General features: G+C 42.5%; 3 protein-coding genes across 12 annotated transcripts in view; 2 read left to right on the plus strand and 1 right to left on the minus strand.

The window, feature by feature from the left end:
* Positions 1–10,155, plus strand: part of LOC111938704 (tumor necrosis factor receptor superfamily member 1B-like) — a 13,410-nt gene extending 3,255 nt beyond the window's left edge. For 2 of the 4 annotated variants that reach the window (XM_086860319.1, XM_086860317.1), the window contains 9 exons: positions 2,526–2,628; positions 4,599–4,727; positions 5,738–5,887; positions 6,608–6,701; positions 6,777–6,964; positions 7,735–7,809; positions 8,332–8,363; positions 8,898–9,168; positions 9,701–10,155. In XM_086860319.1, coding sequence (XP_086716445.1) covers positions 2,526–2,628; positions 4,599–4,727; positions 5,738–5,887; positions 6,608–6,701; positions 6,777–6,964; positions 7,735–7,809; positions 8,332–8,363; positions 8,898–9,168; positions 9,701–9,999 — 1,341 coding nt within the window. In that variant the 3' untranslated portion in view covers positions 10,000–10,155. The remainder of the gene's footprint in view (positions 1–2,525; positions 2,629–4,598; positions 4,728–5,737; positions 5,888–6,607; positions 6,702–6,776; positions 6,965–7,734; positions 7,810–8,331; positions 8,364–8,897; positions 9,169–9,700) is intronic. The other 2 variants (XM_086860321.1, XM_086860320.1) reach the window with 1 other exon arrangement.
* Positions 1–12,718, minus strand: part of LOC147649525 (uncharacterized) — a 19,023-nt gene extending 6,305 nt beyond the window's left edge. Inside the window, exons 1-3 of one of the 4 annotated variants that reach the window (XM_086860324.1) lie at positions 11,868–12,718; positions 3,707–3,749; positions 2,711–2,789 (exon numbers count right to left, since the gene is read on the minus strand). In XM_086860324.1, coding sequence (XP_086716450.1) covers positions 11,951–12,640 — 690 coding nt within the window. In that variant the 5' untranslated portion in view covers positions 12,641–12,718 and the 3' untranslated portion in view covers positions 2,711–2,789; positions 3,707–3,749; positions 11,868–11,950. Of the gene's footprint in view, positions 1–2,710; positions 2,790–3,706; positions 3,750–9,940 lie in introns of all 4 variants that reach the window. The other 3 variants (XM_086860326.1, XM_086860325.1, XM_086860327.1) reach the window with 3 other exon arrangements.
* The window catches only part of VPS13D (vacuolar protein sorting 13 homolog D), a 95,730-nt gene continuing 94,493 nt past the window's right edge, over positions 12,689–13,925 (plus strand). For all 4 annotated transcript variants that reach the window (XM_086860304.1, XM_086860306.1, XM_086860305.1 and 1 more), the window contains exon 1: positions 12,689–12,800. The gene's annotated coding sequence lies outside the window, so the exon portion shown is untranslated. The remainder of the gene's footprint in view (positions 12,801–13,925) is intronic.

Below are 13,925 nucleotides of genomic sequence, written 5' to 3' on the forward strand. Positions count from 1 at the left end.
AATGTATTGCTTAATTTGACCTGCATAGATCTAGACTAAATTTCATGTTTATGTGAATTTGTGCCTCTACTTATAGACAGATGAGGCATTTTATTTCTTTTTGTGCCTGTCAAATTAAATGAAGTCTTCCAAAGTCTTGATGTTGTCCATGTAAATTTCTTTTAAATCAGTTGCCATTAGACACTGCTACCTAAACTGAGAAGCTCTAAGGCTGTAATGCAAAATGTGCAGCATCAGGTTAGTTTCCCTTCACACAATCTGCTTGTAGAAAGAACACTGAATCACAGTGTAAACAGGATAAAATAAGGACTTGTGAGAGACACAAACACTAGCAAAATGCAAAGATTATGAAATAGAATCTGGATTCTGCTCATCAGTCTTTCATCCCACAGCAGCCAGTGGATCTGGATGCCAGACAGAAAACTCATATGGCCCAACTCAGACTTTAGGATTGCTGACATTGCTAGAAAATTTGGTCTTGTAGCAAAGAAATCCAGAGGAGCTTTAAAACTAGTAAAATGCCTACACTTCCTCTGACAGATTTGACAGCTCTGATTAAACTAGTTTATGCTGAGGGTAGCTACTAAATGAATTAAATCCTTCCAGGGCAAACCAAGCTGAGCTGTGTGTAAATTGTAGCTAAACCAGTCACAACTCCCTTTTAGTTTTCCATAATGTTCTTTGAGGACATTTGGGAAGAAAATGTCTATTGTAAGTCACTGAGAGCCACAGCTCATCAGATAAAATTTCAGGGAGATTGTATCAGACAGTAGAGCAATCCTTCCAAGCACAACTTCAGAGAAACAGGTGTGAACCCGGCAACCGACAGGTTTTCCTGTGTCTGCAGCTCACAGGGCTGGATTTACAACAGACAGGGAAGAGCATGAGATAAGAACCTTTATTTTTTTTGCCAGGAAACCTCACCAGCAGGGTAATTTGTGATGTGGTTTATTGTATTTCTCCTTTTTTTTTCCCCTGTGTCTGCTCTTGCAGTGAAGTTTTATGTTTTGAAAAGGCTCTCAACTGCTTGTTTTAATTAAGTTGATCATAGTGACTACAAAAACTGGATGACAACACTTTATCTTTCCTCTTTGAATAAAAAAGTAACTTAAATGAAAATACTTTTGATGAGAACGAAGTCCTTTTCTCCTTCATCAAATTTTAGTGTCAGCTCAAGTTTGCAAACAGGACGATTTATCATTGTCCATCCTACAATATCTAAACTCAAGAAGACTTTTTTTCTGCCTTCACATTCTCAGAAAAAGGTTTTTTTTGACACTGACCATTGAGTAGGTTGACAAAATCTTGCTTCTGATCACAGCTAATTAAGAGGTAGAATATTTCAATGAGCTGCATAAGAAAATGCTGAATTCCCTTTAAGCAATTGCTGAGGGTGGGAAATGTTAATCTCCTTTGTCAGTAATGTGAAAACACAATAGATACTCAACATGTTTTTCAGTAAGGCGGAAGGATATTTTCATTACCGGCCTCCCAAGAGCTTGTTCCTGTTTTGATTTCTCATTTTAGTAATGATTCCTCTAAATGTGTGTAGATTATGCATGAAGCAATCTCTTCAGACTGCAAAAAGCTGAGCAGTGTCACATCCTTTTCAAACAGTACCCTTTTGGTCTAGCAGGAAACTCCTACGCTTGTCCTACCTAACAGGAGCCTTCTTTAAGTGAGTGTATTTTTCCCTTTGAAAATCGTCAGTAAGTCATCAAATAATTTGACACTTGTTCATTGAAGTCATTGAGCTGTGTTGATCAGTGTGAGATGAAATTAGGCACCCTGTATTGTATAATGTATAATTATAATGTATATTATAATGTATAATTGTATAATGATTGTCTCGAGTGCATTTAACTTGCATATTTGTCTGCACCTTCTGCAAAAGTGCTGCTTCTCAGAAGCAGCAGTACAATTTTTGGAGACATCATTTTCAAAACATCAAGGCTTTTCTTGCTCAGGGAGGAATCACTGAGTATCTGGAAAGATAAAAAGCCTTTTTCCCTTTTCTTTGGAAAGATTGACTGAAGTTTTTGAGCCACTTTGCAGTAAATGTTTCTCCCACAAGCCCACAGGTAGGAATTGAGGTTTCTCTGGTGTTTTGTCAGATGTTATTGGAGCCATGGCAGCTGAGGCTAAGGCACTGAGCCCTTTGGTTTGGGGGATGCAGTAGTGACCTGGTGTGCTGCTAATGCCATAGTTCCACTGCACTCTTTTGAACCTAAAACCTGGAGAAATCACTTTGTTCAAACCTAAAACCTGGAGAAATCACTTTGTTCATGGTGGTGGATCTTTGGAAAACAAAGGAACCTCCAAACAGTCACATGCAGCTCATTAGCTGTTTACTGCCCTGCAGCCTCCTGGCATCTGCTGTGTTCTGTTTCTTTGGAGCTACATCAGTGCCTTGGAAAGGAATGTTCTTGTAATTGCACTGGTCTTTAGGTATTTGTCTCTTTTGAGTCTCTAATTCAGGGTCAGAATGGACTTGTGACTCATGACTTCCCTTTGATTTCTCCTAGGAATATTCATTACCTTATACACCGAAGTTTGCACGATGCAACAATCCCAGCACTGAATTCTATGATGAGGAACTTAATAAATGCTGCAGCCAGTGCCCTCCAGGTAGGTTATAATTCAAACTATTACTTTACACAGCCAAAACCACTCAATTTTCAGATAATCACAGTGTATTTGGATTACTTACACATCTAAAGTGCATCAGATTTTTGCTGTTGTAATGCATTCTTCCTCAAAGAAAATGAAACACTATGACTGCCAAACACCTGCAAAAGAGACACATTGTCCATCAGAACTGGAATTCTACAAGGTTAACCTGGCTGGGGCTTACCAGGAGATAGGCTCTGAGTTTGTGTAAGCACAGCTCTGCATGAGGTCTTCATTAAAGTAATTAAAGTAATTTTAGTCAACATTGGAGAGGAAGCAAGAGCTCACTAAAGAAATTACAAAAATTAGGTAACACAGGCCCAAGCCCACTAATAAAAATATACATTGTATAACAGGGCATGAAGTAAAGCTTAGTTTCTGTACTATGATAATATCACTTATCTAAGGGGCTTTCCATTGGACATGTCAATCTATCATTGCTCATTAAGGGAGTTTTGTTGTCTTTTACTGTAAATCAGATACTGCAGAGCACAGTCAGGCTGGGGACAGGACTGTCTGATCTGAGCTGGCGTGTCTCACACTCCAGGGGTGATTAGAAGTGACCTGTAGTTAGCCAAAGTCAGTGTCTGTGGGTTTTGGGATTTTTTTTGGGAAGGAGATAGTAATATTCTTTGGAGATTTTGGTAGTAGAGTTTTTGCAACAAGATGCAACTATATTATTATATTAAATAGGGAAAAAAACCTGCCTTTTTTTCCTCATTGCATGCTGAGCAAAGAAAATGTCTCTGTAAATGCTGAGTGTCTGTCAGATCTGGAAGTTTAAACAGGAAATCAGTATTTACTGAAACAGCTGCAGTTTCTTGAATTAAATGAAATTATTTAGATAGATCTGTTAAATTTCCTTTGTTCATGACGGATGAAAGATGATAATTCATAGGTAAAACTTTTCTTTTGTGTTATGTAGTGTTCAGTACTAAATAAGCCTAAATTATTAGGAGGATGTAGGATGCAGAATGTAAAGCTTCAATTAAGTACAGGAAAAAAAAAGTCTTTGGAAATAATTAATTTGGCTCACCTCCATGGCCTCTTCTTTTGAAAAATAGATTCTCCAAGCAGCTCTAAAAAAAAAATAATCAGTGTTATTCCTGCTTTCTGAGTATGTTTTCCAGGGTATTTTTGTAAAGTATATGAGACACTGACTTTTATCTTCTTTCTCCTTTCACATGAAAGGGAAATGGCAACTGAGGTGTTTTCGTTTCTCCAAAATGAATATGTTAGAACTCATATTTACATGCTTCCACCACTGTACTAAATTCTTTGGTGGTGAGAAGCTTTGGAGAAACTACCTTTGATAGCTTTTAACTTTGTCTGGAATGCCAGTAGTTTCAGAAACTCCGTGTTTGGTTCTGTTAGGGCTGGCTGGAAAGGTGAGGGAGAAAGAGTGGGCTCGTGTCCCTTTCATAGTGACAAGTGGTGAAGTTCTAATTCAGGCCTGTTTGTGATGTTACTTGATCTTGCCTTGTCCACTCACTGCCTGTAATAACAGTAAGGGTCTCACCCTGGCACATCATTCTAGCATGTGCCTGACTTTGGGTGTGAAACGTGTTCACCATGAAACAGCTTCTGCGAAGGTAAAATATTTGGTTTATGTATCGTGGTAGCTGCACCTAAATATGTGCTGAGGGGTTTTGTTCAGGATTATGGCTCCCTTGAATTGAATGTGACTGGAATTCACTGAACTGAATTAGGAAATGGGGTCAAACATGAGTGGACATAAATCAGACTTTCCCTGTAGAGACATGCAGGCCTCTACACCAACACTTGTTTGGTACAAGATACCAATCTGATAATGTCAGTGAAGGGAAGGGGTTCTACTTAATTCCTTAATTAGAGAGACTTAATTCCTAGTGATCTTTTCCAGTGAGATGCATTCTCAGTTTTGGTTTGGGTTATTTTTCTTTTAATAGGTCAATATAGAACAGGGAGCTGCAGCCACACCGTGGACACCAAGTGCAGCCCCTGCAGGCCTAAAACGTACACAGCGATCTGGAATCGTTCTCCACTGTGCTTTGCCTGCTCACCACCCTGCAGGAAAGGTAGGCTTGAATTAGCAAAGAGGCTTCCTCAAAGCCTGGGCTTGGTTTAACCTTGTCTTTTCTCCTAAGAAAACCAGGAGATTTTGTCAACCACTTTAAGGTTTAGGGACAGAGACAAGGAAAAGTCTTGCAGGGAGTCCTGCCTCTTTTTAAGTCCTAAAAATGAGACACCAGTCTTATATTATTAAAAACTAAGGCACTATATCACTAAAATATTCCAAATGCCATCAGTAGAATAAGTTCCTGCTTATAAAGTCCCATAAGGAGACCTTAAGAACTGACTTGGACAAGGGTAAATGTAATAAAAACATTTCCAGCATCCTGGAATTCTCATTTTGTCTGCTGACAACAGCAAACATGGGTTGTGATATTCCTCTCCTAATTTTATTTATTTTGCAAAGCAGCAGTCAGTGAGAGCACACTGGCTCACTGAAGCAGCTTAACAGCACAAAAGGTGGAACATTGTACCTTTACTTTGGGCTAATAGATCACCTGCATGAATGAACTTGGTCACGCTGCTCTCTGTCATTTCTAATGGAAATTGGTGTAGGACATTATATACTTGATTCACTGAGAAGTTTTAATGATACAGTCAACCTTTGGTCCCATCTAAATGGATAATCTTATAACGCTAGTTAATTACAATATGAAAATGTCTGTAGTAAAATCTCCAAGCACTTTAAATACAGTGACATGAGCTGCACAGACTGAAAATCTTGGTGGCCCCCAGGTCAAACAGTGATGAACACAATCCCATGTTTGGGGTTGTACAAAATATTACACAACTGCAGCTACAGAGTTTTAAGCCCTAAAGTTTTAAGTGTGTACTCTACAGGTGCAAATTTCTCCTTGCCTAGAGAGAGAAAACTCTTCTGAAAGTGTAGACATTGAGGAATGTAACACATTTGGTTTATGGTGCTATGTGAGCCCAAAACTTGTACGTGAACATCTCAGGCTGTGATTTTAAATGTTGCCAATGACATCTTGTTTTATTCTTGTTTTAAAACCAGGGCTTGTACAGAATCAAACATGCACGAGGTCCCAGGACAGAATCTGTAGCTGCCCACCCCACAAGTACTGCGTTTCCAAGCTAGACGAGTACTGTGAAGTGTGTAGAGCACATAAAAAATGTGGCAAAGGTTACCGGGTTTCCAGAAGAGGTAATTTGATTTTGAACACTCTGTTTACTGAACACTTACTCTGCCTAATTCCCTACAGTTGTGCATTCTTTTTAGGGCTTATTTTTACATTCTTAGCAAGTAGGCACTAAGAGTATTCTCCAGAGGTATATCCAAGGGGACAACATACTGCAATTTCTTACTGTCATATATCATAAAGTTCCCAGTCCAACTTAATCTTCGTTTTGCTGTACTGTGTGATTTATTCTGTACAAGTGACTGAAATCCAAGACCACTTAATGACTCCTTAAATCCTTGAAACAGGGCTTCAGGTAGAATTTTGGGTACTGTAAATAATGATGACGGTAAACTCTGTGCTGTCCTGCAGAATTGATCTGGTTTTATTAGCTGATGGAATCAGCTGATAATACATCTGTCTCAAAATGATAAATAATTTTCAAATATTCAAAACACTGAACATTTAAAAAAATTAGGAATCATTTGAGAATGAAACAGTAGCCAGTCAGTCAGGTGAAAAGCTCAGCTTTGTCTGCAGCACCACATCTGAACCTTTAATGATTCCAAATTTAGAGCTGGTTAATCTTCTCTTTGGGTTGGGTGCTTCAAGAGAATGTCTTGTGTGACACTTCTAGGCTGTGTTTTTGCACTGTGTCTGTATCACTGCCAGGATCTCTTGCAGACTCTGATTATTCATTCTTGTTTCTCACCAGATAAGTAACTGGAGTTTTTCTCTGTTTAAAGGGACGGACAGCACAGACACAGAATGTAAACCTTGTCCTCCTGGCACGTTTTCCCCTGAGGAATCCTACAACACCAGCTGTACACCCCATACAAGGTGAGCCAGTCCAACAGCAGCCTTAACTATGCAGGGCTTTCTGTCTTTCCTAACTTCTCTTGTTGCCTCTTGCAGGTGTGAATCAGTGGCTGTTCCTGGGAACAGCAGGAATGACACTGTTTGCAGTGACTCAGGAACAGCCACAGTTCTGCCTCACACCTTTTTGGACAAACTTCTGACCCAAAGCTCAGCTTCCCACAAACCTGAAATAATAACTCAACCTGTCACGTTAAACTCTGCATCTGACCTGTCCCACATCACTGGTGAGCTTTAACTCAATTAAAAGTCACTTTTGTCTGTACAGGAACCAAGCTTATATTTAGTTCTTGGTGTCTTTCCCAGACCAGTCACCTGTAGCCAAACAATCTCAGAAGAGCTCAATTAATTAATTGTGACTCTGCTTGTAGTGACCTGCATTTTTACCTGCACATCTGCACTACCCCAGTGCATTCTACAGTCCTTGTAAATCTGGAAATATTTCTAAAAAAACCCCAGACTAGATAATACCAGGTATTTCCTGAGAATTGTTGCTGTAGCTGGTAGAAAAGGTCATATCTTAGATTCTGGACTGAGGCAAACCTGACCTGGTGAGAGGTCTTTGGAATCTTCTGTCAGCCTTTCCTGGGACAGAAGGTCCTGATAGCATTCCCAGGAGTGGATGTGTTCTCTCCTGCTCACAGCCCATCCAGATGACAGAGATGTTTAGGAGCATTTTGAGCTATTTGGCCTTGTATGTGACAAACTCTTGCTTGCCTGGAAAAAAACCTATTGTGACCAAGGCCAAAAGTCTGTCCTCACTTTTCAGGAGAGGAGAATTCAGCTTTATGAAGTGGTGGTGACTGAAATGAGACCTTGGCATCTGACAACTGAGGCATCAAATGTGAATGTCAAACATACACAATACTTGTAAATTTAGCTTTTGTTGCCATGGACAGAAACTACAAAACTAAAACTAAACTACAAAATCTTTTTTAAATTTGATCCTTTGTTAGATCAACCTGCTAAATAATTTCTTCTTTTTATTTACTTTCAGGAGCAGTAGCAGGGCCATTGTTATTGGTCCTGATAATTGCTATTTTGGGGTATTGCATAGTCTCAAAAAAAAAAGGTAAGATTCATGAAGTGAAAACAAAAAAATCTGTAAAAACTGGGAGGTGTCCCCTTATTTCCCATTAACCTGAGCCTGCTGGTTGACTGAAATTAGTGTCTTAGAAGCCAACTTCAAATCTGTCTGATTCCTGAGATTTTAGGTAATTGTCTGAACAGACAACAGCCTTGGAGCTGGACAACTGTGTGACAGCTGTGCTTCTGCTTGTTAAATATTCCTTACTTCATCACTGAAATATTAGACAATTTCAGGTGTTACAACTAAACAGAGATGACTGTGGTTTATTGTCATCAATACCTTTTCTCACTGACACTACACAAGAAAAGTTACCAACTAATGCAGAGGCTTCTCTTTGCATCCTGGCTCAATTTAAGTTGCACAATTAATACCATACAGCTTTCAATGCGTTCAAACTGTGTGTAATAAATGTACATTTAGAGTTTATTCCAGCCTAGTTTAGGGTGCAGATGTTGCAAATGGAACAGGGTTGGGTGCTAATAAACTGTCTTTGCTCACTGGCAGCCCTGGCGTACTCTGCACCAGCTACAGATTTGGTGAGTGTCCTCTCTTTCCATCTCTTCCATTTATTCAGAAGTTATACAGAAATTATAAACTCTCACCTAATTACAAGTAGAAGAAAACTGCACAGCAGAAAGAAAGCTGGAGTGAGAATGGGGTAGTTTGGTCCCCAAGGCAGGGTGTTAGATGTACCTTATATATCCCACATAATGTCCCACCCTCACTTTATGTGAGGCTAAAAACAGCAGTAAAACCCGGGTGGGGTTTGAAAAACCAAATTTGACAGTCTTTGGTCCCCCGGCAATCAGAGTAGGGTTGTGGGTGCCTTCAGGAGATGGGTTCATTTTGTTGAACACCTAATGAGGTGTTACAGTTTTTACTTACACTCATCACTATGCAAATTAAAATAATTATAGAATGGCTTGGGTTGGAAGGGACCTTAAAGCTCCTCTAGTTCAAATCATCGCTGTTTCTTTCATCTGCCAAAATGCTGACCAGTTCTTTGCTAGTGGGTTGTTTGGTTTCTTTTTTAAAGATTAACATTTTGCATTTCTCTGCAAATGTTCCAGCCTTTTTCCCCTCCAGAAAAACAACGTGACAAAAGAGTGAGAGATACAGAATTGCAGAACTCCAGGAATTCTGAACAGGAGCAACAGCACCTCTTGGAAACTTCTGGGTCTAGCAGTAGCATCCTGAATAATCCAACTGGATGTGCAAACATCAGTGTAATCAGTAAAACTAATAATGAAAATAAAAACCCAGGAGGATTTCAGCAGCAACATTCACCTCCAGAAGGTTCTAAACTCCAGAGTGGAGACAGACACAGCTCTGCGAGTTCAGGTAGTAATGATTCTGAATGATCCAGAACCTCTTGAAATCTGATTAACAATAATGAGTCTTTTTAGCAAAAATTTAAATGGCAGGATAAAACATCTGAGTCCTGTTCAGCAGAGAGAAAATTTAGTAACTTTTGAAAAAGTGATGAAGTTGCCATCCTGAGACAGTAAAGAGAGTTTTCTCAGTGGAGAAACAGGGAGTAGGGGTCAGGTGGTTGGCACTTACCTGTGAGTTGAAGCCAAAGGGAGCAGTAACAAAAGAAGATGGTCAAAAGCATTTGAAATGACAACAGATGGGCAAGGAATTGTTTGCAATCCAGGTCTCTGCGTTAATTTTTGTAGCCTTTTTATCTCTGGGGTGATAGATGGATTTTATGGTACCAAAACATTACAGAACCAACTCAATCAGCTTGACTAAATTAAGTGAAGCAAAAAGATATTTAGTGCCTATTTTAACAGTAAGTCAAAGAGCAGGATAAAGAATCCAAGTGCCCCATTCTGGTTTCATTCTTCCATGCTTTGTGTTTATTTGACAGAACATTGTGGTAACGGAGGAACACAGGTGAATGTGACGTGTATTGTTACATTTTGTAGCCCAGATTGCAGCTCCCAGAGCCCTGAGCAGAATAGTTCAACTAGCAGGGATTATGGACACACCCCCTGTTATTCCCCAAGAGGGGAAGAAACCCACCTTTCCAAAGAAGAAAATGCCTTGAAAAAAGAAACTGAAATTCACATCCCAGTGGAAAATGAGGACAATTTACTTCAAAACTTACTTCCAGAAGAAAAGAAGATTCCTCTTGGTATTCAAGATGCTGGGATGAAAACCAGTTGAAGGAAAATACAGATCCATATGCTGATTGATTGACTGATTGATTGATAAAATTAACTGAACCTCTTGTTTTATAAAACAAACATTATGGTAAATGTAGCTTTCTTACAGAGATTTGAAATTTCAGATGAATATAGACACTGATGCTTTTGAGGTTTTTATCGTCTTCTGTCGCTTTGCAGTTTAAAAGAAAAAGCATTCAAACATTTTAAAACTGAATGGCCAACTCCTCCCTTTCTTCTATGATACCCTGAAAGGACCTTTATGAGACTTGAAAAGGAATGTTTTTCCAACTTTATGGTGCTAAGTTTTCCCCTCAGACCTCTTGTGATGATGATTTTTATTCAAGGCTGCCACGTGTCAAGAATATGGCTGTGACCAGCACTTCTAAGGAACTGGAGTTAAATTATCATTTTTTCAATGCTCAGGAATCATCAGTTTGATTTGAATTTTAAAGCTGTTGCATTCAGTTTCCTATCCTGTATCTTAGTTGCCATCCTTTCCCTCTTCCTCCTGGATATTTGTATTATTACTACAGTTTGGTTTTTCTCATTATCAGAACAAATTTCTCAAGTACATATAGGATATCAGGAAGTGAAATCTTTTACACAAGATTTTTTTTACAACTAAAATTACAACTGTTATGTCTAAACAGCAGCAATTCATTGCCTGTACATAGTTCATTTTGTTTTAGAAGGGAGAACCTAGATTGAACTGTTATCTTGGAGCAGGAAGTTCCTTTTGTTGACAGCCCTAGTTTGTCACCTTTGTGTCCTGCTGATGTAACATGTTTCCCCAATTGATCCTGACCTCATTTCTGAGGTAAACCATAAATCCTAAATATTTTCCCTGTGTTCAGTGACTATTAGAGCAAATCCCTGTGATTATCTCTGCCAGATAACTCACTGCCCTCAGGTGGCAGAGCATCATCTGTAATAAACGGAATTTACTCAGACCTCAGAACCTGAAAATCCTGTTCTCCTCCACTGCTTGATGATGCTGAAGCTCCAACCACCTCTTACAGAAAATTAGTGGAGGTTCTCCTTGAATCAAGTGGTTAGGAAGCCAATATTTAGGCATCCACTTCCCATAATTATATTTTACTTATGTGACTTAACTGTCAATTGTGGTGGCTGTGTTCAACCAGAATCTGCAATTCAGAGTCTGAATTCCATGGCAGTGAGGTCATACAGTGACACTTAATCCTTGTTTTATGCCATAAAACCCTGTACTTCCCACTGAACTATCCTAATCTATCTCAAGACAGACACAGTGGTTACTACTGAGGCCTGAGATGTAAAAGGTTCTTTTGGAATAACATTTATTCTATTGCTACAAAAGCATATTCAGATTCTGAAAATACAACTTTTAAACCTCCACAAAACCTGTAATATTATGTAAGCTGCTATTATTTCAGGAACTGACAAACTGGTCTGTAGTTCTACTATGAAGAAACTTTATGCAAATTTGTATTGAAGGTAATTTTCAGGAAAGACTTTGGAAATAAGCACATTGAAACTAGTACAGATTTTAAGGATTTAGGCAAGGACCTAATTTTTCATAGCACTATGAACCTCTTGCACTGTAATACTGCTGTCAGCCAATTTTTTCTCCATCAGCTCCACTCTTGGGGCCATATTGAAGCAGCAGAGGAAGATTTTTGAAGTTTAAAAACATGAAAAAGGAGGATCCTGTTACAGTAGTTAATTTACTGAGTTTTCAAATTAAGGAGCTATCACAGAGGGAAAATCCAAGTTTCATGTTGAAGCTGAAAAAATGAGCTTGCATTTGCTTATAAAAATAAAAACAAAGACCTAAACCAAAATAAAACAAAAAAAAAAAAAAAAAAAAGAAAAAAAAGAGAAACATACCTTTTATTAATACATGTATTCTCAAGTTTCCTGACCCCTTTACGAAACAAAACTCGGATTTCCAGCGGGACTCTCAGCACAGGTTACCAACCGCAGCTCGCCAAGCGCTCTGTGGGGTTGTTACTGCGGGGCCTCGGCCGTGTCCCGGCCCCAAAGCCCCCGGTTTGAGCCCGTTCCCGTGAGGGCAGTGTGTTCCGGCCCCAAAGCCCCCCGGTTTGAGCCCGCTCCCGTGAGGGCAGTGTGTCCCGGCCCCAAAGCCCCCGGTTTGAGCCCGTTCCCGTGAGGGCGGCGTGTTCCGGCCCCAAAGCCCCCCGGTTTGAGCCCGTTCCCGTGAGGGCTGTGTGTTCCGGTCCCAAAGCCCCCGGTTTGAGCCCGTTCCCGTGAGGGCAGTGTGTTCCGGCCCCAAAGCCCCCCGGTTTGAGCCCGTTCCCGTGAGGGCTGTGTGTTCCGGCCCCAAAGCCCCCCGGTTTGAGCCCGTTCCCGTGAGGGCGGTGTTTTCCGGCCCCAAAGCCCCCCGGTTTGAGCCCGTTCCCGTGAGGGCAGTATGTTCCGGTCCCAAAGCCTCCCGGTTTGAGCCCGTTCCCGTGAGGGCTGTGTGTCCCGGCCCCAAAGCCCCCCGGTTTGAGCCCGTTCCCGTGAGGGCAGTGCGTTCCGGTACCAAAGCCCCCCGGTTTGAGCCCGTTCCCGTGAGGGCAGTGCGTTCCGGTCCCAAAGCCTCCCGGTTTGAGCCCGTTCCCGTGAGGGCAGTGCGTTCCGGTCCCAAAGCCGCCCATTCCGTGAGGGCGGCGCGGTGCGGGCCCGCCCCAGGGGCGTTACCGAGCCCCGCCCTCAGGGGGCGGTGCCGCCGCCCCATCGATCACTCGGCGCTCCCGCACTCGGGCGCGCCCCCGCGACCGCCCGGCGCGCGCCCGCCGCTCCCCGCTCGCAGCGCAGGTGAGTCCGGGGGTCCCGGGGGGCTCCCGAGGTGGCCCCGAGGGGACACAGGGCGGGACTCGGGGCACCCCCGGCCCCGCTGCCTTTCTCTCCTGCGTCAGCCGCCGCTCCCGCTCCGCGGCTCCGGCCTGAGGGGCCCCTCCCTGCCGCACGCCCCTCGCGGCGCCCCGCCCCGCCCGGGGGTGGGTGGGCGAGGGGCGGCCGCGCTGCGTCCCGGTCCCTGCGCCCCCCGCGGGGCGCCGAGGGCAGCGCTGCGCCGGGCGCGGGGCTCCGAGCCTCGCCGTGGGGCCTGGGGGGTCCCTCAGGGCCTCCCCGCCCGGCGCCGGCCATTCGCCGCCTCACGCTCCCCGGGGCTCCCGCGGGGTCCCTCCCGCTCCGCCGGGCAAGGTGACCTTTCGCTTCCTCCCCGGCACGCGGTGCGAGCCCACAGGTCTCTGCTGCCGCTGCCCCGCGTCCCCGGCTCTGCCCCGGAGCTCCTTCCCGCCCGGTTTTGGGTAACGGGGCGCTGGAAGAGCCCCCCGCCCCTCCAGCGCTGGGCCTGCTCCGCCTCCCCCTGCGGAAAATCGCATCCTTCTTTCACTTTGAGACAGGGCCTGGTTTGGGCTTCGGTCCTCACCCTGACAGTTCTTGTACTGCGTGTGTTAAGGAAATTAAAACACTGTCATCGAAAAAAAAAAATGCCTTGCTTTTCTTCCCAGGGCAGTGCACAGCAGTGCGCTACAGAGTTAAAAATACAAAAGCCTTAAAACGTTTGAAAGATTCCTGTATGATTAGCTTTGTCCCACGAGTTTAGGTTAAGGATGTGATGTACTTCATTTACAGTTCTTAGGGTGATTTCAGGCATGGCTCGTACACACCAGAGGGTTTCAGTCACTGGGATGCTGATCTCTGCTGTGCTTAAGTGTTTCTTAGAGGTCCTTTCATTGGTTCCAAACACCTGTAGATTCCTTTTCTTGCTGACTTTTTTTTTTTAACGACAGTGTAACAAAGATGACTGTGTATGCTTTTGTTTGATCTTGAGTTTCTTGTCACTTATATTAGAATAAAAACCTGTAATATAAGCTGGTGGCCCAAGAGCACGAATGCTTAGTCTTTATTATGTGGAATAATAGTATTGTTTTTCAA

This window comes from Cyanistes caeruleus, chromosome 22, assembly GCF_971803275.1.
Source record: "Cyanistes caeruleus chromosome 22, bCyaCae1.hap1.1, whole genome shotgun sequence".
Lineage (NCBI taxonomy): Eukaryota > Metazoa > Chordata > Aves > Passeriformes > Paridae > Cyanistes > Cyanistes caeruleus.